At 52.5% G+C, this 22,222-nt stretch overlaps 1 protein-coding gene across 1 annotated transcript in view; it reads right to left on the bottom strand.

The window, feature by feature from the left end:
• hdac4 (histone deacetylase 4) overlaps window positions 1-22,222 on the bottom strand; it is a 139,478-nt gene that overhangs the window by 9,910 nt on the left and 107,346 nt on the right. Inside the window, 7 exon segments of the mRNA XM_042078176.1 lie at window positions 2,951-3,084; window positions 5,209-5,327; window positions 14,237-14,334; window positions 14,990-15,109; window positions 15,915-16,002; window positions 17,047-17,102; window positions 18,960-19,088. Coding sequence (XP_041934110.1) covers window positions 2,951-3,084; window positions 5,209-5,327; window positions 14,237-14,334; window positions 14,990-15,109; window positions 15,915-16,002; window positions 17,047-17,102; window positions 18,960-19,088 — 744 coding nt within the window.

Raw genomic sequence — 22,222 nt, 5'->3', positions numbered from 1 at the left:
GTCAGAAACACAACAGAGATATAGGGGAGAGAGGGCCAACAATTCAGAACAGAAAGGAGGGGTGTAAATAATGAGAGCATGAGAACAAGATGGAGCACGGGCGAGAGGAATCAGACACCAGAGGTGGGTACCCCTGTCTGCACCTCAGCCACCCCGCCGAACATCACACGCTCCCCCCCCGCCGTGAGCGCTCGACAGGGTGCGCTGAAACAGGATCCCCCAAACAGGCCGAGCTCACGCACTCTCCCCCTCCGCCTCCGTCGCTCAGCCTCCACCGCATTCATGCCCGCGCCGCTTATCACAACACGCTCCCCCGCCCACCCTGGGAGAGCCAGCCAGGGGGAAGAGAAAAAGAGCCGCAACGCCCCAGCAGCACTTTCCCTTCCCAGAATGCAGCATGGCGGTGACCCCAGAGTCCTCCTCAAGACACCGGCACAGGTAAAGCGATTAGCGTTATTGCATTAAGGCTCCCAGCCTGCCTAGCGCCCCCTCCTCCTCCTCCTCCCCCTTAAAGCAAACGTTGGTTCAGCTCAGGGCTGTTAAGATCTATTTTCTCTGACAGGTCTTGGAAACAGTGGAGGGGCTTTTCTGCTTGAACTTTTTCTCTCCTTCCTTTGCTTTATTCATCTTTCTCCTGACAGGGGAAGGAGGTGGCGACTGGACATTTTGGGGGCATTTTTTGTGGGCAAAGTGAGCGAGCTGAGTGGCAAGGCAGTGGCAGCACCACCACCACCACCACCACCACCCTGAACTGAAAAACCCAGGGTGTGTGAGAAGTCACCATGACTGAGCGTGTCTCTGGCTTCCTGCCGCAGGGGCCTGAGAGAGCACAAGCACTTTTACGAGTGGAATCATCCCGTCTTATTGTTTTGTTTATTTTCCTTCTCATCCAAGAAAATCCACATGGAGTTGAGCCATCTGACGTTTTTAAGAGTTCCGGGAACTTATTTTTACAGCCTCGTCTAGAGAGCTGTGATAAGGACTTTAGGATAAGAAAGTTGGAGGGAGACGGAAAGGGAGGAAGAGTGAGAGAGAGAGAAGGGAGGGAGAGAGAGAGAGAGAGAGAGAGAGAGAGAGAGAGAGAACACTAATCACCCCCCAACTCACCCAACTTTGAGGACCAAGACCAAATTTTTCTCCACCGTAACGTACATCTTCCTTGCGGTCACCAACGACAGCCAAGCAGGAAGCTGTGTAAGGTTAGCAGTAGTGTCAGGGTGCGCGCAGACACAGATCCGTGCCTTGCGGCTGGCCGGGTTCACACCAGTGATCCATTTCACAGGCCTCTTCCACTGCAGGCGGGCGGGATGCTTTCAGCAGGATCTCTCATTCACTCTCTCTCTCTCTCCAGTAAACACACTGGCGGGGCGCGTCCAAGGAGCGCCCAGTCACTCTCTCAAAATACATCAGCTTTACGCCTGTGGGGCCTGCCGCCTACATTTAGAGCCGGACTATGGTGGCCCGTCTCTCCCTGCTTGACCGCATAACCACTCCGTGGCTCTATGGCCAGTGTGGGCAATGGCACCACAGACCCGTAACGGCATTAGCAGATGAGCCAGCACCTATATATTTATCTAATCCGCTGGTTTGGTGTACAGCTTTTGGCTCTGCTCCTGCATGTATCCACAGAGGCGCGCTTGTTTAACCGTGCCACCACCCAATGTCCCGGCGAGACGGCGTTGGTGGAGACCGCATAAGCGCATCTGCAGATGGGACAGCACCTCCGGAGGCTGAGGCTGGACGCAGTGTGGAGCCTAGAGGTTGGCTCAGCTGGACAGGCCTTTGTTTGTTTGCGGTGTTTGTGCACAAATCAAACGCCCACGTGTGATCGCCGGTATCCCAGAACGGCTCCCTTTTTTATTTTAACAGACGACAGCAGCTTACACTGTTCGCAGGAAATGGACAAGTTCCAGACGTGATCTATTAGTAAAATGATGATGAGAGTATTTCTTTTCTTTCAATGTAATCTTGCCGTTGCCATGAATCACAGAGGATGGTTTGTATGGTTTCGGCTATGGCCAGCACACTCCCACAATTAACCTCTGATATTTCATCTTGACATTTGTTACTTCCTCTCTCGCCATTGCTTTGCATCCCCCTCACTTGGCGCTTGTGTCCTCCCACGCAGGGTGTGGAACACACAGAAAGACACACAGAGAAACAGAGAGAGAGAGAGAAAGGGAGGGAAAACTAGAGATAGAGAGAAAGAGAGATGAAAACAACTCCACAGGGTCCCTCATGGTCAACTGAGGGGGAATCGCTGGACGGGAGACATAAAAACGCACTCTCCCACTGGAGTGTGATTACAAAGGGAGGGGTGAGGGCAGGCCCTCTGTGTGATGCTTGGCTCGGGGCCCCGGTAACATCACCCCTCTGGCTGCGCTGAGGGCCAACGGGAGGGGCCCCAAACCGGCCGCCGGGGCCCACAGTCCCACAGGGCAGTCCCTCCTCCTGTCACACTGTTTTCCTTACCTGTCCAAACAGAGCCCCAGACGAGTGGCGGGCCGGGGTCCCCGGGGCCCTGGGCCAGACTAGGGTGGCCTGCGCTCAGGGAGATGAGGAGGGCTGCCACAGGGGCTGCCCACAGGGACCAAACTCTGTCACTTCAATGACTGTGTTCAAAGGACTAGAGTGTGAGAGTGTGAGCGTGTGTGTGTGTGTGTGAGCGCGTGTGTGTGTGTGTGTGTGTGTGTTTAGACTGCAGTGGCCTGACTCTTTATCCCTTCACCTCTTCATTTAGCAAACTGTTTACATACAGTATGTACACACATCAAACACAGAAACATGCAGACATACATTTTCTCTGATGGACGCACTAATCAACAACCCCCCACACAGCCTTACACACACACGCACACGCATACATACACACACACACACACACACATATGAGCGTGCGCACACACACACCCAACCTTATTTTTTTCGGTGAGGCTGTCTGCAGTCTTACCTCGTTTCCCAGCAAAGCAGAAACACATGCTTCGGAGGCATCACAAATGGCGGTGAGGTCGTGCCCCCCCTCCAGAGCCAGCACCAGACGGCCCCCGGCCAGCCCCATCAGCTGCTTGGTCAGGTAGCCAAAACCTGCGCAGGCACAGGGGAACAGGAAATGCGTGCAGGGGGTTAGAGTTCGGCTCGGCGACTCCGCTGCTTGGCCCCCGATCAAAGAGCACAAGCAAAGACATGGCAGAGAGGGTGGGGGTTGGAGAGAGAGAGAGAGAGAGAGAGAGAGAGAGAGAGAGAGAGAGAGAGAGAGAGAGAGAGAGAGAATGAGAGAGGGAGATTAAGAAAGAAAGAGAGAGTGGAGAGGAGGAGTGGAAAGAGGAGAAGAGGCGGGTGGAGGGAAGGCATTGGTATTACATCATATTTTCTCTTTCAGAAAAGAAGAAAAGAAATGAAGGAAAAGAAGGCACCGGGGGATTTACTGGGCCTAAATGCATAATACGAGCCAGGTTTAATTTTAATAAATGTGGCTTTGCGTTTTGGCTGGCCGCCCCTTTTGATCTTGGCTTTAATATATGCACCCTGCCATAGTTGCAGCCCACTCCCTAGACTGTGTGCGTGTGTGTGTGTGTGTATGTGTGTGGGAGACTTTGTGTTTCTTTCCTTTATTGCCAGGGGGCTGAATTCTAAGGATGCACTTTTGCAAAGCCCTTTTTGCTGGCACGCCTTGGGGCCTGGAAGCCTGGAGCCCTGCTCAGGTCGCCTCGGCTCTACACACTGGCCTGCTCGAGCGCGAGGAGGAGGAGGAGGAAGAGGCTGTACTGTACCATACTGCATTGCCCCCGCTGTGCCAGGGGCTCTGGGTCTGCTAGTACACTCTGTTCTGTGACCTGTTTGGGATGCGGTGCAAACTCACTGACGCACAGTGCACTGCACAGTATCACTTACACTCGGCCCATCCTCAGGCTAACCACAGCTGTGGTGAGGATGGTGTGTGTGTGTGTGTGTGTGTTTGCGTGTGTCTCTCTGTGTGTGTGAGTGAGTGAGTGAGTGAGAGAGAGAGAGACCTGAAGAGAGAGTGAGAGAGCGCAAAAGCGAGAGAGAGTAGGAAGAGGGATGCACATGAATATGGAGTAGCACTGAGAGAAATATACATAAGGTTTACAGATACGCATACGCAAGTCTACATGTGAAAGAAATGAAGGAAAAGGCAAACAAGCGATCAGACCTTTAGACGTGTGTGCTACTAGTACAGGTTTAACATTGTGTGAGTTGCCTGTGTGTCTGAGTCTCGGTGGCAGCGTCTGACTGATGCACACCATGGGGTGAAGACGGAGATGGGGGGGTGGGGGTGGAGGGAGCAGAGGCCAGTGCTGTCACAGGCCATTGAGTGGCGCTCAGATCAGCACGGGGCAGCCATCTGATTTAAGCCCTCTTTTATCGGCACGAATGGCGCAAGGCACAGACCGGATGAGCGTGGTCTGGGAATAGGCTTTCTCCACCGCCAGCGTGTGCCCCCCTCCCCCCCCCCCCCGCCCCGCAACAGTCAACAGCCTCTCTGTGCTCCCCTGTTTGAAAACGCTCGTGCAGTGGCAGCAACTGAGAGAGATGTAATCTTTCCCCACTGAGCTTTGAAAGTCCGAAAGTGGCCCACTAATCGCATTAGACCGAGGGGTATGCAGGGCACTATTTAAAGGTGCTTTAAAATCGCAATTAGCCGAGTACAAACATGGGAGAAGAATGCTATCTGCAGGTCAGTATTTGCAGGAAAACAATTGAGTAGATAAAGTCAAACGTCACCGGAGTGGCATTGGAAGAGATTCTGAGGTGAGCATGTCCCTGAGGCCCAGGTCTTGAAAGTGAAAAGGCCACAAAAACAAGTGTTACACTTTTTCTGAAGCGAAAAAAAAAAAAAGAGCTGGCCTCTCGGTCCAGGGTCTGGGCAGAAGTGCATGTGTGTTAGATTCCTCCTCTGGCTCTGACCACAGATACAGGTCACAATAGGGGGGAGAGAAGGAGGAAAAATACATGAACCAGAGAGAGTGAGAGAGAGAGAGAGAGAGAGAGAGAGTGAGAGTGAGAGTGAGAGAGAGAGAGAGTGAGTGAGAGAGAGAGAGAGAGTGAGTGAGAGAGAGAGAGAGTGAGTGAGAGTCAGGGGGTGGGGGGTTAGGTTGTGGATGCAGACACATTTTTTTGGCTTTGGTGCTGAGAGAAGTGGGGGTGTTCTCTGCTGTCCTACTGAGTGGCGTCGGTGGGAACACTCACATTTGGCGGTGAGGCGGTATCCTCCCAGGGGTGGGGGGTGGCCCTCCACAGCGTCAAATCCCGACGAGACCAACACCACGTCCGGAGCAAACTCGTTGGCAATGGGCATCACAACCGTTCTGTGACGGAAACAAAAATAAACATCACATTTACGATCATGCAGTCGCACGCTCATGGTTTCACTACTTTGATGTGCACCTCCAGTCCCACTAGTCGTGCTTGTGCCACAGAAAATAAAACGCCTTCCCCCATTCAGATCACATTTCCCAAATAACACACTCACTCACACTAAAACTCTGCAGAACATCCAACATCCTATGACTTCAGCGTGGGTGATCATTTGCGAGAGGAATGTGACTTTACGGCCCGTTTCTGTTGCGGGCTATGACTCCCTGCCTCTAAAGTAAAGAAAAAAAAAAAAAAAAGAACCGGAAAAAAAGAGAGACTGAAAAAAAGAAAGAAAGAAGGAAAGAAAGAAACGCCTCGTCGAGCAGCTGCACGAGCCTTCTTGCCCCAGGGCTGGCCTGCAGCGTGGAGGCCCTGCCTGCCGAGCCGCCTGGGGGGGATGGATGACACGGCGGCTGGGCCGCTCGCATGCCGTGAAATAACTCGCAGCAGACCCGCTGCGCTCTCTGGCACCCCCCCCACCCCATGGGCCTTCGGTCTCCACACTCACCCGAGCGTGTATTTGGGGTGGGAGTGGGGGGTGGGGGTGCGGGTGAGGGGAGAGAAGGCCTCCCGACGTCGGAAAGGTCATCAGCGAGTGTCAGACAAAACGAGCTGCAAGGAGGACAAAGAAGATGTGCGCCTTGATTAGGTGGGCGGATGTTATGACCACTCTTATCTGCGCCTTTGGCCTGGCCTGGACTCTCCTACATTCCAGTGGCCGTCGCAGCTGTGAGACTATATTAAGATGGTGGAGTTTCAACGCTCTTCTCCAGCTGGGACGCAGAGAGGAGGAAGGCGAGGAAAGGGAATGGAGAGGAGAGGAGAGGACAAGAGTGGGAAGTGAGAGAGTGGGGAGAGGAGAAGAGGAGTGGGGAATGAGAAAGGGAAGAGAGGAGAGGAAAGAGTGGGGAGTGAGAAGGAGGGAAGGAGAAGGTTTGGCCACAGGGCTGTGCTGGAAGCAGCTCTCGGTGGAGACCTTGTCAGGCTCAGCTGAGCGCTGGGTGTAGAGCACTCAGTGTTTTCTCCCACCCCACCCCCACCACCTGCTCGCTCTCGCATGCTGTGGGCAAAGATGATGTGTGGTTACTCTGGCTCGGCTTTATGGGGGCACTTACAGTAATCCTGCCCTTTGAACTCCTTGGCTTGGAGACGTGAATACACTGGCAGCAAATATGGCAGCTTTATTATTCTAAATCGGACTAACACCCATGTCTGGTTTAGTGAGGCCTATGCTCGCTCTCTTTTCTCTGATACTCTAGATTTTGGGGTCTCTAAGGTTCAGTCAGAGACGGTTGATAAAGTTAACTATAGAATCTTTGGTTCAGTGAAGACTCTCTCTGCAAGAGTCATTTCACACAATACACAACTGTAGGAACTTTTGTGTCCGTAGCATGTTTGCTTATTGTTGGTGAATGATATGTACCATAAGTACGTCATTATCTGGGTGCGTGGTTTGGGCTTGCAGGCTTCCTTGCAGCTCGGTGCACCAGTGGTGGCTGTGTGCCTCAGCAGCAGCAGCAGCAGCAGCAGCGCCGGAGGCTCCGGTGCGGAGCCCTCTACTTTCCCCACCTCAGGAACATGGCGCTGGCCCGCTGGCCCGATGGCTGTGGGTGGGCACTGGCCCAGGAGCTCCTGAGTGGGCCGGGCCAGGCGGCTGCAGCTGAGCCCGGGCCTCATTCTTTCCATCCTGCCCTCGCCACAATTACAGGCTGCGCCAGGAGCCTGTTGCACCAACCCCCCCCCCCCCCCACCCCCCGCCCCCCCCATACCTCCCGGGCCTCGCACCACACCTCCCGGGCCCCCCCATACCTCCCGGGCCTCGCACCACACCGCACATCGCCTCGCTGCTACCCCAGCTGTCTGTGCCCCAGGCCAGGGTGCCCTCCGCAGAGAGGGCTGGGTGTATTTTTAGGAGGTCCGAGACTCCAGAGGAGGGGACTGATGGGAGATCGCCTGCGTCACTGACCCAGCTGGGGGTAATGTCAAGCGGGAAGCGAGATGAGAGCTGTCAGCACAGTGTGTGTCACATAAAAAAATATAAACAAGAGCAGGAAAAAAAAATAAAGAAGAAAACAAGAACTGAAGGGCAGCTGGGAGTCAGGTAAGGGCTCCTCAAACCCCCACAGGCTTTCCTTTTGCTTTTCTTCACCAGAGGTTTGGTCTGGGCTTTCTGCAAACGTCACAGATTACATAATTCTAAGTATAACCTCGCAAAAACCTCATGACAGCTGTCTATATAAAAGCACGGTGGACGACCGCACTCTCAAGGAGAGCTTTATGTCCGACATGGAGGAGTGTTTTTCTGGTGGAGAGGGTACACGTGTGTTTTCCCAGTGAGTCGACTGTTGCACAAAGAGCCGAGTTTCCTCCCACTCTCAAACTTCTCCCCGAGCCTGTCTCCCTCGGTTTCCACCACAGGTGACACTTCGCTGAGGGAGGCCCACTCGACCTGCCAGGCCACTGCGGCTGTCTGACCACAGCAAAGCGCCAGGCCCCCCCGTCTCTGCACCACTCCACTCCGACATGAAAGACCAAGGCTCTTTGGAGAAGAGGACCACAGGCGTACCAGGAGCAGCCACAGACAGAGGGGGTGGTAGAGGATGGGGTGGGGGTGGGGGGGTGGGGGTGGGGGGGGGGGGGTTGGGGGGATGGTGAGACCGGTGGGGGGTTGCTTAGGAATGACAGCAGTGCTAGTGGTGGTGGTGGTGGTGTGGGCAGTCATCCCACCCCCTCAACCCTCAGCGCCTCCACAAGTGCTTTGATGTGAGCGGGAACAGGCACCCTTCAAATATGCTAGCCTCGTCAAATTCCTGCCGTCACATCACCTTGTCTTCATCCGACAGGCGTGACAGTCCTTGATGATCAATTATCTGTCCCAGCATTTATGAGTGTTTTTGACTGTGTGTGACTTAAGACAGGGGCTGCGTGTGAAACGCACATTAAGGAGATTTCACAACGCTCCCAATGAATCAGACAGCACCAACGTGAAAGATGAAAAAGGGGCCTCACTAATTACGTTAGGGACACTTGAAATTTATGGCTCACATAGTTAGAGCAGGGGTGGTGGCGATGCGTGTACAGTATGTGTGTGTGTGTGTGTGTGTGTGTGTTTGAGAGAGAGAGAGAGAGACTGCTCCAACTTGTATGTCTGCAGACTTGTCAGCTCGTTTCTATGTTTTATGGCCGCCTGCTGACGTGTGCAATCATTCCTGAAGCTAACCGAATCAAATTGAACAGTGATGGATGAATCATTGTCTGGACCACACAGATATGCAATGAATAAAAGTCAAGCCAGACTTGTAACCCTTTCAACTTTGCCTCTAGAAGACGCTTGCTCCCTGACTAGAGTGTGACCAGACCTTTGCTTTCATCAACTGAGAGACAGACACGTTTAGTTCTAAATGTGGAAAGTTTGCTCAGGTGTGTGTGTGCTTGTGTGGCTGGAGGAGAAAGAGAAATGGCTCCCCTGGGATAAGTGGTCTTCAGGCCCTGGGTGACCTCCGTGGGGACGTGCTGTCAGGTCTCTTAGCGGGGGAGCATGAAATGGAGGAGGTGGAAGAGCCAAACCTCTGGGGACCATGTTCTCACAACTCACCACTTCTCATCAGAGGGTTGGGCCTCTCCAAAATCCCTCTGACCTGGTGGTGTAATCTGCACACCTCACGCACACGCTGAGCCAAAAGATCCAACGCACCCTGGTCCACCTGGCCCGCTCCTCCAAAAAGCCCTCTCGCTATCTAACCTCCCCGCATCCTGGGGCTTGTTAACTGAGGCCGAGCCTCATAAAGGAGAGGAGATCAGATCTGCGTAGAGCGGAGGAGGAGATGAGACGAGACAAGAGGAGCGGAGCGGAGCGAGGAGGAGCAGAGTGGGGGCCTCTCCACTCCTGACAGGAATGGGAACAGACCATTTTGGCCCCTTTCCTTTTATCCACGCTGGCTGTCTCAGTGGGATCTTCAAAGGCTTGAGTTGCTGGAGCTCAGTGTCTGAAGCTTAGGGAGAGCGCAGGCCTTCAGCCCTTCCAAACTCGCTTGGCAGAATCTCTCCCTCTCTCTCACACACACACACACACACACACACCCACAGACAGAGGCTTCCCAAGCTTAAATGGAAAGACCCCCTCAAAACACCACAGCAATCTGCAGATCAGCAACATAAAAGGTGGAATGAAGCACGCAGAGACCTCCTTCTTGAGGCCTTCTGGGAGCATACCCTTTCTCACCAATTAGAGGCATTCTTGTTAGGTCGTCTTTGGGGCAGAGCATGGTACGGCGCTCAGAATTCTGACACACAGTCATGACATGGCTTCTCTCATCACTCCTGTGTTATTCCAATCCGGCGATGAAATGAAGGAGACTATCCATTTCATGGTCAAATAAATATTTGGAGAAAGAGCAGGCCGACTGGATGGCGAAACAGGAGAAATTCTGCATGAACTCCATGACAGAGTAATATGAGAGGAGAGTGTGAAATGTCTCTCGCCTCAACCCCCCCACCCCCCCCCCCACCCCCTTCGACACTATGAACCAACATCAAGAGTAATGGGAGTGAGAGACCACTTATTTCCAGCACTGGGATGAAGTGGCTGAAGACCTGAATGCAGTCATTGTGCTGCGGACCAACACTCACAAGCACAACGGCAGTGGAATTGAGTGTGATGCTATGATGTGGCTCTCTGGCTATCCTGAGCTGGCTGGTCCCTGAGCCTCCACCTCCTCACCTTCGTGTCTTCCCAGTTCCGAGGCAGCCAGCGCCGCCAGGAGTGAGTCAGAGGGAGGACTGGCTGTGCACGCAGAGGGCGTGGAGCAACACTTCAATCCCTGACAGATCCCCTCTGGAACACAGACAGCCTGAGCCAGAGAGTGAAAGAGAGCGAAAGAGAGAGAGAGAGAGAGAGAGAGAGAGAGAGAGAGAGAGAGAGAGAGAGAGAGATGGAAAGCCCAGTCCCTGATGGATCCAGCAACGCTATCTAACAGCCGGCAGTCTTGAAGTGCCCCGATCATCCTGCAGTCACTCACACACCCTCTGCAATCCAACTTGAGGCTTCTTCTTATTACTCCCCCATCCCTGTCTGTATCTTCACTAAAATGACACTGACAAGAGACATAAAGACCTTCTTCTCTCAGAAGATCCTTCTTCTGCTCCTCCACCCAAACTTAACCCCCTTCCTCCGTTTGCTAAATCCCCATCCACTGGCTGTGGCCAAGCTACCCCTCCGGGGGAAGAGACAGTTATGCTTGTTGCGTAGAGGAGGATTTCTTGAGCACTTGGAGCCGGTGAAAGGAAGGTTTGAGCATCAAACTGGATGTGCTTGGCTTGAATTTATGACCGGTAATTAGCCATAGGCCATGCAGATTTCCCCTTGAAAAGGTCTGAGACAAATTGTGGGTCTTGGGAGTAGGATTGGGGGGCTCTGAGCTTTAAGGAGGGGTGGGGGGTCATGAGGCATCTGAAAATCGATCCGTGCTTTAATGTTACCTAATCCTCAGACAGACGCCTGCCAGTAGAGGTTCAGGTGACCACTTGGAGCTTGCTTATTAAAAGAAATCACAAAAAAACACAGGACTTGTTAAACCACATCGAGGGACCCACAAAGGGTTAATTTTAGCTATGGTTATCTGTCAGGCTCAAAGGCTTTTCCCAATCGCTCCACTTGTAGAAAACAAAGAGAGAGAGAGAAAGCGAAAGATTGAGTGAGAAAGAGAAAGGAGGGAGAGCAAGAGAGAGAGGGAGAGAGAGAGGGAGAGAAAGAGGGAGAGAAAGAGGGAGAGCGAGGCAAAAAACACTTCAAAGCCCTGTCATCTGGCATTGCGGAGAGCTGGTTTGAATTAACTTCAATTCTCCTCTCTGTTTCCAAGTTCATGGTGAGAGTGCCTGGGCTTCTGCTTTTCATTACAGCCAATTTTCTTATCTTTTTTCTCCCTCTCCCTCTGCATCTCAGGCTTGATCCCCTGCAAATGCAACGTGGCACTGGCTTGGGCTAAATAAGAAGGTGCTGCCCGCCAGGCACGCATTGTCTCACCGGGCCAAAACAGCACAACTATGAGAGGAGAGAGAAACAAGGGGAGAAAAGTGGGGATGGGTGTGTGTGTGTGTGTGTGTGTGTGTGTGTGTGTGGGGGGGGCTGGTGTGAGGAGGGGGGGAGGAAAGGGGGAAGAGACAGCGAGATATATGAGCTGTTGTGCTTGCCCTCCCCACTCCGCTGGGAGCAGTAAATATGTGAGCTGAGAACAGAGCCGTGGCGGGGCAGAGATGAGAGGATGAGGATGGGATGGGGGCCTGGGGGTGGAGATTCCGCCCAACTCCATCCTCACTGGCCCCTGTGAGCCCACTCGGGCTGAAGTATACCACTGGCTGAGCAGGCGGCCGCTGGTGCTCGGGATGCTCTGCTCCTTCTCAAAGGGACACCTTCACACGCAATGAGGTCTCGCCATTACATAACAGGCAAAAAGTCATGATGAGGTGACGTGGAGAGGACTTTGGGAGCTTTCGCAAAGCTTAAGACAAGGGTTTGTCTTGATGGATGCCCAGGGACATGTACACATACATTGGCAAGTATGCTAAGCTGCTTGCTCACTGGCTCTACTCTGTCCCACAGTTGTCCTCAAAGGCACCTTGGCAGATCCAACCTGTTCAGGCTAGTGGCTTGAAACAGGACAGCGTGCTGTGTGTGGCAGTGAAGTGGCACTCCGATAGTGGAGGGGATGGGGTCCATGGGGTGGCACTCCGGTGGTGGAGGGGATGGGGCCCATGGGGTGGGTCGGAGCGGGAGCGGACGTGCTCCAAAATAGCAGCGGTGTTTATGTGAGCCGCGCATGAGTGGTGCAACCGGGTTTCCGTTCCATGCCAAGGCTCGAAGAGAGAAGCTGGCAAGGGGTTAGGCCCGTGTGAGTCATATGGCAGAGAGAGAGAAGGAGGGAGGGAGAGAGGGAGGGAGAAGGAGAGAGAAATAGGGCTGTTCATTCACAGCCATGCTCATTCAGAAAATGAAAGAGAAGAGAGAATGAAGAGAGAATAAAAAGAATGAAAAGAAAGAATGAAATGAGAGAATTGAAAGTGCGACGCAGGGAGAGCCTGTAGCTCCTTGCGATCTCTTGACAGTCTGACTAACAGCTGACTCACACACTGACACACACACACATCGACACATTCTCACGGCCTCAATGAGGGCAGCCTGTGCATTTAACATTCATTCACAAAAATGAAATGAACATGAATCACAGCCCGCTGGCTCATTCACATGACTCAATGAGAGATTCACACAATTCACCAAAAAGTCCAAATCACGACTCACTGAGAAGGTCACGATTCAGAATTAAATGTAAGAGTTTCACAAAAAAACTGTTGAGAAATATGATTTCAGGCTGCAAACAACTCCATCAGCCTTGAGGGAGATGTGACTGAGATGTGGTCACGTACTGAACGTGTGGGGCGGGTGCGTGACTGGTCCTCACTGCGGGTCAGGGAGGCAAAACGCCTGTGACCCAGCTGGCATCGTTTAGGCCATGCGTGAGGAGAGCGTGCCAGAGGCGGCGGTGGCGGCAGAGGGGAGTCGGTCAGAGATGCGCCCCGTCTGGGGGAGATTTACGGCCGCACTTCCTTGCCGACAGCTCTGTGGGGGTACGGAGAGAAGGAAGGTTGAAAAAAGAAAAGACCCTGAAGGAAAAAAAGAGGTGTGGAAGACGAGTTGGAGAGGGGAAGAAGACGAGTGGGCGGAGGCGATTATCCTTTGTGCTTTTTATCGACCAGCCGACGGGCTCACCTGCACGCGCAGCCTGAACGCGTTGAGCGCGGAAGGCTGCTTCAAAGCACGCCCGAGGTGGGGCGGCACGAATCGGACCTGCACCCTCGTCCCTGGGGGGGCGGAGAGGCATGGCGGGAGGGGGGTGCAGAGGGGTTATTAATAGGCTCAGACAGCGGGGCTAATGGATCACAGTCCTACTGGCACGCCTTGAAAGATTTCCATCATCCATGCAGATAAAAGAGAGGGATTGGGAGGGGGGGGGGGGCTTCACGTCACGAGTCATTGTTTTCAGAGGAGCGCAGTTCTCTCCCTGCCCCATCACCACCATCTTCCCCTCAGCTCTGATATGGATGAACGCTTCAAATCTCTGTGAAAATGAGGCGAATCCTTAAAGGGTTACATGGATGCGTGTCACTCAGATGTTGAGTGTCAATACAGCATAATAACTTGGCTTGGCAGCTCAAAATGTCCTCTTTGCACGCCCACGGTTTCTTTTAAGGACCATGAAGTTCAGTAGCTAAAAGAGCTCTAAAACAGGCTTGTTAACTAAGCTGCCATTTCAGCAAGGTCTGGGTCCCCACCTCCCCTGCTAAGCCTTGATACGGAGGCTTATGGTGCTGCCACCTTGTAGGACCTCTCAGATTTCATCCATCCACAGGCTCTTGCGAGCTCTCAGAGCGCTCCACTAACACCAGGTGCTGCCCCCTCTCTACATCTGGGTGAGGAGAGGCCGCTGGGCAATAAATCCTGCCCTTGAGAGGGCCGCCTGAGAGACTCTCGCCTTACATGAGCAGCCTGTGGGATGAGTGCTTTGCCAGAGAGAGGCGCGCAGTGAGGCTCGGAAAACTCACATCGAAGGCAGGAGAAAGATGAGTGAAAAAATAAATCGATTCATTTATTTTAATAGGCCTCCAGTGTCCACCTGCATGTGAATTGTGTTAATCCATGTTACAGCGCCACCATGAGGAAACAAGAAATTAATGCTTCCTATGTTTAAAACTTAATGTCACACACATACATCACATGTGAGTGCAATGTCACGGATCGTGGAAGACGAGGTGCTTGGGCCCGTCATCACCGCTTGCGGCTATATTTTAGATTGTTGTGGCAACTCACCTGAAAGCTGCCAGGTAATCGGCATCACCCATGGGAGGATCCAGGCCACCGGTGAAGGCCATGTTCACATTGAAGCCAACGCCTGGCCCACTGCCCACCTGGGGAAAAGCACACACACAAACAGAGACTTGAGTCACAGAGACACATTCCATGTTTAATACCACTTTGAATAACTGTTATTCAAATATATTGAGAGAAATACTAATACAAGTGCACAGATATGCATTGTTTCAGCACTTAAGACCACTATGTTTTATCAACAGTGCGGCAGAGTGTGGCTGAGGTTTGCTAATGATCCGGTCATTAAAGTCCATATCAAACTAAACTGTCTTCTGGGAAACGGCATAATTAGGGAGGTGTCAGGGAAAAAGCACTAAAGACAATATTACGGAGAGGAGTAATTGGATTTGCTTCTCATTATTGCCAATGCGCCTCTGACTAACAACAACATTTAGCCTTGCAATCGAGTCAATTAAGAGCCAATCCTTCAGCGAGGGCTGGCTTATGCTGCCAGGCTACGGGGTTAGCGCTCCCCGCTAAAATAAGATTAAAGGATACAGTATTAATGAGGGCTGCCTCAGAGAAGAGGGCAGATTGAATCAGCGGCAGCCTGCCGGGAGGATCAGTTACTGTCTTATTAAGGAGAGTGCACTGAGGAGCTCCAACACCAACCGCTAAGAGCCGCGGAGGACGGTCATTTGATTGGCTGGTGAATCCGATCAGAGGGTGACTACTCCCACCCAAAACCTTTACCTCATCAGGTGCTCCACTGCCAGGGAAGAAGTTGCCATCGTCGTATCGATGGAGAGACATGTACAGAATGTTGGGGTCACTGTAGAAAGCCTGCTGGGTTCCGTTGCCATGGTGAACATCCTGCAATAGGGAAATCATCACTCATATTTACACTATTCGTTCTGATCAGCGCTGCTTTAACAAGGAATATATTTGACCACAAGTTCCTCCTTCCTAAGCTCCTATTCTGTGTGCCACTGCAGGTGATGCAGAAAGTAAAAAATATTTTAGTACGATAATGACAGCATCAGATGCTGCACTGCAAAATACATTTGTCTGCCTTAAAGGCTCTCCCGCCGAAATGAAAACACAGTAAATGTCTATTTCAAGAAATAACCTGTTAAAGTTGTCTCTGTTCATAATGTCATTTTTTCAGTGGGGAGAGTTTTCCGCGGCTGCTAGCCCGCGCGTGTTTGTGTGTCTCGCCGGCCCCTCGGCGTGTGAGCGGCGGTGGCTCAGAAGCGCCACTGTGACAGACGGGAGGAAATGAAAGCCATTTCAAAGGCACCGGGAGCCCCTTCAGCCAGCCGGCCGAGACACTAGCAGTGACGCCACCGGCCTTCCGCTACACGTGGACACATTTCATGCTGCCGCTGTGAGACTGGACAGGGTCTGGCGTACATAAAGCCGTCTGCCCCCCTCCCCACGACCTCCGAATGGCCTCTGAGATAAGATGAGCCTGCTCAGTTGATCTTAATGTACATCTCTAGTCCTGCCCTGGAGTAAGGTTGGTTTTGATATGCTGCTCATGTCAACTGGTAACTCAGTAAAAAGTAATGGGGATAATGGAATTGAAGTGGTAGTAATATGAAAATGAAGTAATATGAAGAATTTTCTTTTTCATGTCATCCTGTGATTACTTTTACATGTTCAAATGTCTACTCACCCAGTCCACAATGAGAATCTTGCTGACGTTGAGTCTCTGCTGCAGGAGTTTCGCTGCAATGGCCACAGAGTTGAAATAGCAGAATCCCCTGTTGTTTCAAGGAAAGGCAAAAAAAAAAAAAGAAAGAGAGAGCGAGACAGGGAGAGAAAGAAAGTCAGCTGTTGTATGATGTATTGAGGAGGGTATGCATGAGTCTCATGCTCATCTGGAGCGTTCCACCTCCTGGGCCGCGTGCTACTCTCGCTTCGCTAATGGCGTGATCCAGCCACACGGCCCTGGCCCCACATCAGACAGGAGAGCCCTGGGGGCTGGGCGTCCCTCCCGCCACAGCCACTCTGCTCCACCAGGCCTGCCTCTGCTTTACGGCCACGAGCAGGGCCTCACCCTGCACAACCGCAAACCCCACTGCACTGGCCCAAACACCAGAGCTCATTTAGAGCTGGTGTGAGTAACAAGAAGTGGCCACAATGGTGATCTATAGGGTGCACAAGAAAATCAAAATGCACTTTAAAGGAATGAATGTGCACTGTGCCACAACTGATCGGAGGACTGTCCAAATCTAGTTCCTGAGTTTTTAAGGACGGATTTTATGTTTACATTTATAATGACTAGCAGTGAATACGTTGGAGCAGTGCATACTCTTTGAAAGCAATGTTTACCCTCAGTGCTGGAGCCATTTGTTTTCATCCTCCTCTAGAAGACACCTAAGGCACACACTGAACTGCAGACACAGTGAGAGCACAGAGGAGTACTGTATTGGCTGAGCAGGAGCCTGAACAAGTCTCACCCTGGCACGTGAAAATGATCGGCTTCCCCTCGCGCTGACCAGCGTTGCGGTGACCCACCTCCCCAGACACTTGGCCGGGGAAGCCTATGGCTAAGCTGGACTTCATTTGGCACTGTGAGGGTGTCTGTGGGAAAAGCCCAGGCTGTGGGACCAGAGGAGAGGAGGACGTGCAAGAGTGTGCACTCACTAACAGCAGCAGGCGGCTACTGTGCGCTGTGATGGGCGCCTGACAGGAGTCACCTGACCCCAGAGGGAGGGAGCTGGGGAGAGGGATGAAGGGTTGTGTTGGGTGTGTTTGTGTTTGTGTTTGTGTGTGTGTGTGTGTGTGTGTGTGTGTGGACTTACATGGGGGTGCTCTCCTCTGCATGGTGTCCTGGGGGTCGCACCACAGCAAAGCCATTCTGCAAAATCAAACAAATTTTTTACACTCAAACACAAACCTACAGACAGACACACGCAGGCGCATTTTCAGATGAACATTCTTTCCCTGCTTTGAACCCTCCATGGACAAATCCTCGTCATCACTCATTCTTAATGGGTTTTTCCAACAAGGGGAGGCTGGGTCAGACACACACACACACACACACACATCAGTCGTGTCACTTAACTGTCGGGCTCTAAGGACTGTGTGTGTGTGTGGGTTGGATATTTGGCGTGAAGTATTTGGGGACAGTGCTAATACAGTAACCCCTGGCCCCTAACCCCCTACCCCTGTTTTCTCTGACGGTGAATGAAGGGACTCCCATCCTAATGATGTTGAGGCAGCTGCCAGGGATTATTATGCCGGCCTGCTGTGGAGGATATTATTTTAGTGGAGCGGGAGGGAGGGGGCGCGAGGGCCCGAGGAGGCCGAAAGAGGGAGAGGACAGGCCCAGATCGGGACTGCTGATAGCTGCTGGTGAGGGGCTGTCCAGGCTCGGGTGGGGGGGGGGGGGGTTGGGGCGCCTACGGAGGAGAACGCAAGCTGGAGAGGCGGTCTCAGGAACACGGCAGTGGGTGTGACCCCCTGCCTCAAGAGCTGTGGTGGAAGGTCATGGGGTCAGCGAGGGATGAGGTTTCACTCGTGTCGCTTCAGGTCAACCCGCTCGACGTGGGGTCTTTTCCTGTCACCCCCTACAGGAGGGTGGGATGGGGAGGGGGGGGGGGGGCTGAAAGAGGGGAGAGGAGGGAAGGAGGAAAGGATAGTCTCCCCTCTGATCTATTTTGATCTATGTCTCGTCTGATAACACACGTCCGTCTGTCCTTCCGACGACGTCTGGCGTCCTGTGGGCGATGGAAAAAAAGCCCCCCCCGAGAGCGACAAACCAACATTCTCCTGCTGAGGCACCCACTGGAAGATGAAAAGCGCCGTCTCGGAGGCATTAAAGGGCAGTAAAAGTGCCAGCCGTCTGGGGTGGTTAACATGGCGGGGGGAGAGGAGGGGGGCACATCCTCCTGGTGGCTGTTGCGGTACCCAGATGCTGGTGGTGTACGTGTGTGCGGTTGCGTGTTGTGTGTGGATGTGTGTGTGTTTGTGTTTTGTAGTTGTACGAGCATACGGGAGTGTGTGTGCCATGTGCCAGGCAGGAATGTCGTTAGTCTGGCTGTGGTGGCCTGCACAGGGGCCCACCGCGTTCAAACGGCAGGCGCTGCCACCACCAAACGCTGCCACAGACACACAGGAAGGAGGGTGGGCGACAGCATATGATTATGTGTGTGTGTGTGTGTGTGTGTGTGTGTTTGGGGGGGGGGGGGAGGTCGTGGAGGGGAACCGTTTGACTGGAGGTGTTACTTAACACCTCTGAAGTATTTCTTGTGCCACAAAGTAGGCCTACGCAGTGTGTGTGTGTGTGTGTTGGGGTCTCTGATACATGAAAGATAATGGCACCAGCACCTGGCACCAATCACTTGAGACTGGGCACAGCAGCACACCCTGAGACCTACACCACACCACTGAGACCTACACCACACCACTGAGACTGGGCGCAGCAGCACACCCTGAGACCTACACCACACCACTGAGACGCAGTACACGCTGAGAACTACACCACACCACTGAGACCTACACCACACCACTGAGACGCAGTACACACTATATGCCATCTCTGCTGCTGAATGTCTACATTACCGCTACAACCGGTTGCGTCCTTTATAGCTGTACCATTAGCATTGCATTAGTGCAACATTAAAATAACAACAGGATTCTTTCACTGGGTTGTCCTGTCATAATTTCCCTTAGCTTTGAGGAGGAGGAGGAGGAGGAGGAGGAGGAGACTCACCTTCAGCTCTCCAGAGGCCACCTTGAAGACCAGCTCAACCACAGAACCCACAGCCAGACGCGCTGCACTGGAGGAGTGCACCTCATTCCAGATGGTGTCACTATCCACCTGTGAAAACACACACCCCCCCACACACACACACACACACACATTAGCCAACATTGGCCTTCAGCTCAAGTGTTTAGATAACTCACATGTTGGCCTCTTAACATTACAACACAGACAAAGTGTGGGAGAGTGCGATACAGCACTACGATGGACTGATAGTCCCTGTCTGAGATTTGTGAGGCTTACTTAAACATCCTCTCCCCCTCTCTCAGGGGGCTCTTGACACCCATGGTGACCTGAGCCGCTGTTTACCACCAAGACCAAGCTCTGATGTTAGTTCTGCTTCAACACTTCATTATGGCAGTCAATAGTGGTGAGAGTTGCACACAAAGAGCCTTCCAGCCACAAACAGGGCGAATCAAACATTGTGGACTTTCTCACAGAGGGTGCAGAGAAGAGGTCTGATTGCTCAGCAAGCGAAAGAAAGTGTCTTCACCCCTAAGCGCCAGCTTTCACCCTTCTGTTTACCAACCTGAATAAAGGAGCTATAGACCCAATGGACTATCAGAGCTATGACCAGTTAACACACACACACACACAGACAAACAGACAAACACACACACAGACCATGACAGGTGACCTGGTCTACACACAGACACACCATACACTGGTGCACAAATGAGTGTGAGGGTCAGTTTACTGGTGGACTGGGCCAGCAGCCTGAATAAGGCCCGAGGCAGGGGGTCAGTGGAGGCAGCAAGCTTGTGAAAGGCTGCAGCAACTGGACAGACATGGAGAGAAGGAGAGGGGGCAGCAGGGGCATTAGCAGGGGCATTAGCAGGGTATCAGTGTGCTGAGGTGACCGGGTGCACATGTGAGTGTGTGAGAAGGGCACGGAGTGGGGTGTGTGAGGAGGGCTGCGGAGTCGCACGAGGGCACTGAGGGTATGAGAGGGGGCACTGGGTGTGCAAGAAAGGGCATTGAGTGTGTGCGAGAGGGCAGAGGGGGGGCTGGGGAGGGGGGCATTTATTCGGTGACATGCAGAGCAAACAGGCGACGGGGGGTGGGGGGGTTGGCAAGAGCTCAGGTTCCAGCGGGGGGAATTCCCGGCCCGTCCAGAGACAGAGGCCAGCCATTCATCAGTCACAACTCATTATGCTAACACACGACTGCCCCGCAGCCTGCAATTACTGCCCGCCTCCCTACCCCCAGGCTCGCAAGCAGACCTGTGCACACACACGCACACACACACACACACACACACACCGGTATCACAAACACACACACACATGCATGCACGTGTTATCATGTGCTAGCTTGTGTTTGCATGCTCATATTCTTTCATGTTGCCAATGTCCAGCAACAATTTCCAACAACCCTCCAGCAACCCTCCTCTCTTTACAAACACACTTTTATGTCCATATGCACAGGTACAGCCACCAGCACATGAGCTCAGTGCAAACATAAGGCAGAATCAACAAGCCAATTTTATGCATGATTACAGGTCTCCACTTCGACAGGTGTTATTTCAATAAGACACAGGCAAGCACCTGAGAGGGTCACCAGGCGGCCCTTTCAGAGGCAATTTATCACACACACACACACACACACACACACACACACACACACACACACACACACACAAAAACATCCAACAATTTTACAACTGGCCGTTTGGCTTTCCTCCTGAGCCCATGGCCTGTGGCAAAGCACTGAGCTCTTGCTTTGACTGATGTGTTCAAACTTGAGTGACAGACCAAATTTCACGAGGAGGGGCTGACCGGGTAGGATGCGGGTGGAGGCGAGAGCGTTTGGCGACCTGCTCAGACACTTCGGTAAACCGAGGGGTCTCCCACTCAGCGGACTCGCTCGCCGGCAATTTATGAATTTTGCTTTCAATGGCACAGATCGCTCAAGGGCAGCATTAAAAAAAAAAAAACTGAAGCCTTTTCAAGCTGCGCCAAGAATGACGGTCACGAATTACGAGCCTGTGGTGCATTTATGATACAAAAACGACTTGGAGAGCAGAGAGAGGGAAAGAGAGAGAGAGAGGGATGGAGGAAGGAAAGAAGGCAAAGCAACCAAAAGAGTGGGCGAGTGTATAAGTGGGTGCTGAAGGAAGAGAGGGATGGAGGGAGAGATGGATGGATGGAGAGAGAAAAAGATCCAGAAACAGAAATGGTAAATATGTGCAAGAGTTTTGCCAGAGCGACTGGGGGGAGGGGGAGTTTATGGGTGAGAGATATAGGCCTAGAAACACAGAGCAGGAGGAGGGGGTGAACTACGTGGGCTGGTGGGGGGGGAGGGGGGTCTCGGGAGCGTGTTGGAATGAATAAATGCAGTTTATCCTCACTCTGACAGGGTAATTTTGGGGAGTGGAGGCACTGTGTGGAGAACGCAGGAAGACAACAATTTTGTTCCATTTCCATAAAAGAGTCCAGAGCCCTTGTGCTTCTCACAGGCAACGCTCTCCTGCTGCTCAGGAGGGCCACTGGACCTGTGATCCATCACCCGCCCCCCCCTCACACACACACACACACACAAACACACACACTCCCTCCCTCCAGGACCTGTTGCTTTCATACTTATCTCTGCCATGTGCATATGAAGCAATGCATAATCACTGACAGAAATGACCTGAGACTGTCCAAACGCTGTACAAATATGGTCAACTACACTAAAACGGCACCTACAAAACGGTCAGTTTTCTCTCCTTCCTTCGCACGCTCATTTCCATTCCTTCCCATGGCGGTGTTGGCTCATCAACTCTTCTGAAGTGGCCGGCTCTGGTCAGAGAGCTGCTCAGTAGCCCCTGGCTAATAACCCCGGCACTTAACATTTGTTACACCGAACTATTAGCTGGTCTCAGAGCAGCAATGCCATCTGGAGTTGCTATGTCAACCAGATATCCACTGACACCAACCTGGATCCATAGCAACGGCCCGTCCACCTGATAAGACACGTGCACATGTACAATGTCTGCAGGCGTGCACAGGTCTTAACTTCTGCACCATCCATCCAAACACACACACACACACAGCCTGTAGATGCATAGACCCCCCCCCACCACCACCACCACCTTCAAATACATAAACACACACACATACACACAAAGAGCACACAGCTTGTTTATAGAAAACATCTGGATACAATTATGTTTATAGAAAACATCTGGATACAATTACCCGCTCGGTGGAAAGCGGAGCAACAGTTTT

The sequence above is a fragment of the Alosa sapidissima genome, chromosome 2 (genome assembly GCF_018492685.1).
Source record: "Alosa sapidissima isolate fAloSap1 chromosome 2, fAloSap1.pri, whole genome shotgun sequence".
NCBI classification, from domain to species: domain Eukaryota; kingdom Metazoa; phylum Chordata; class Actinopteri; order Clupeiformes; family Clupeidae; genus Alosa; species Alosa sapidissima.
This window is presented reverse-complemented; position numbering and strand designations above follow the sequence as displayed.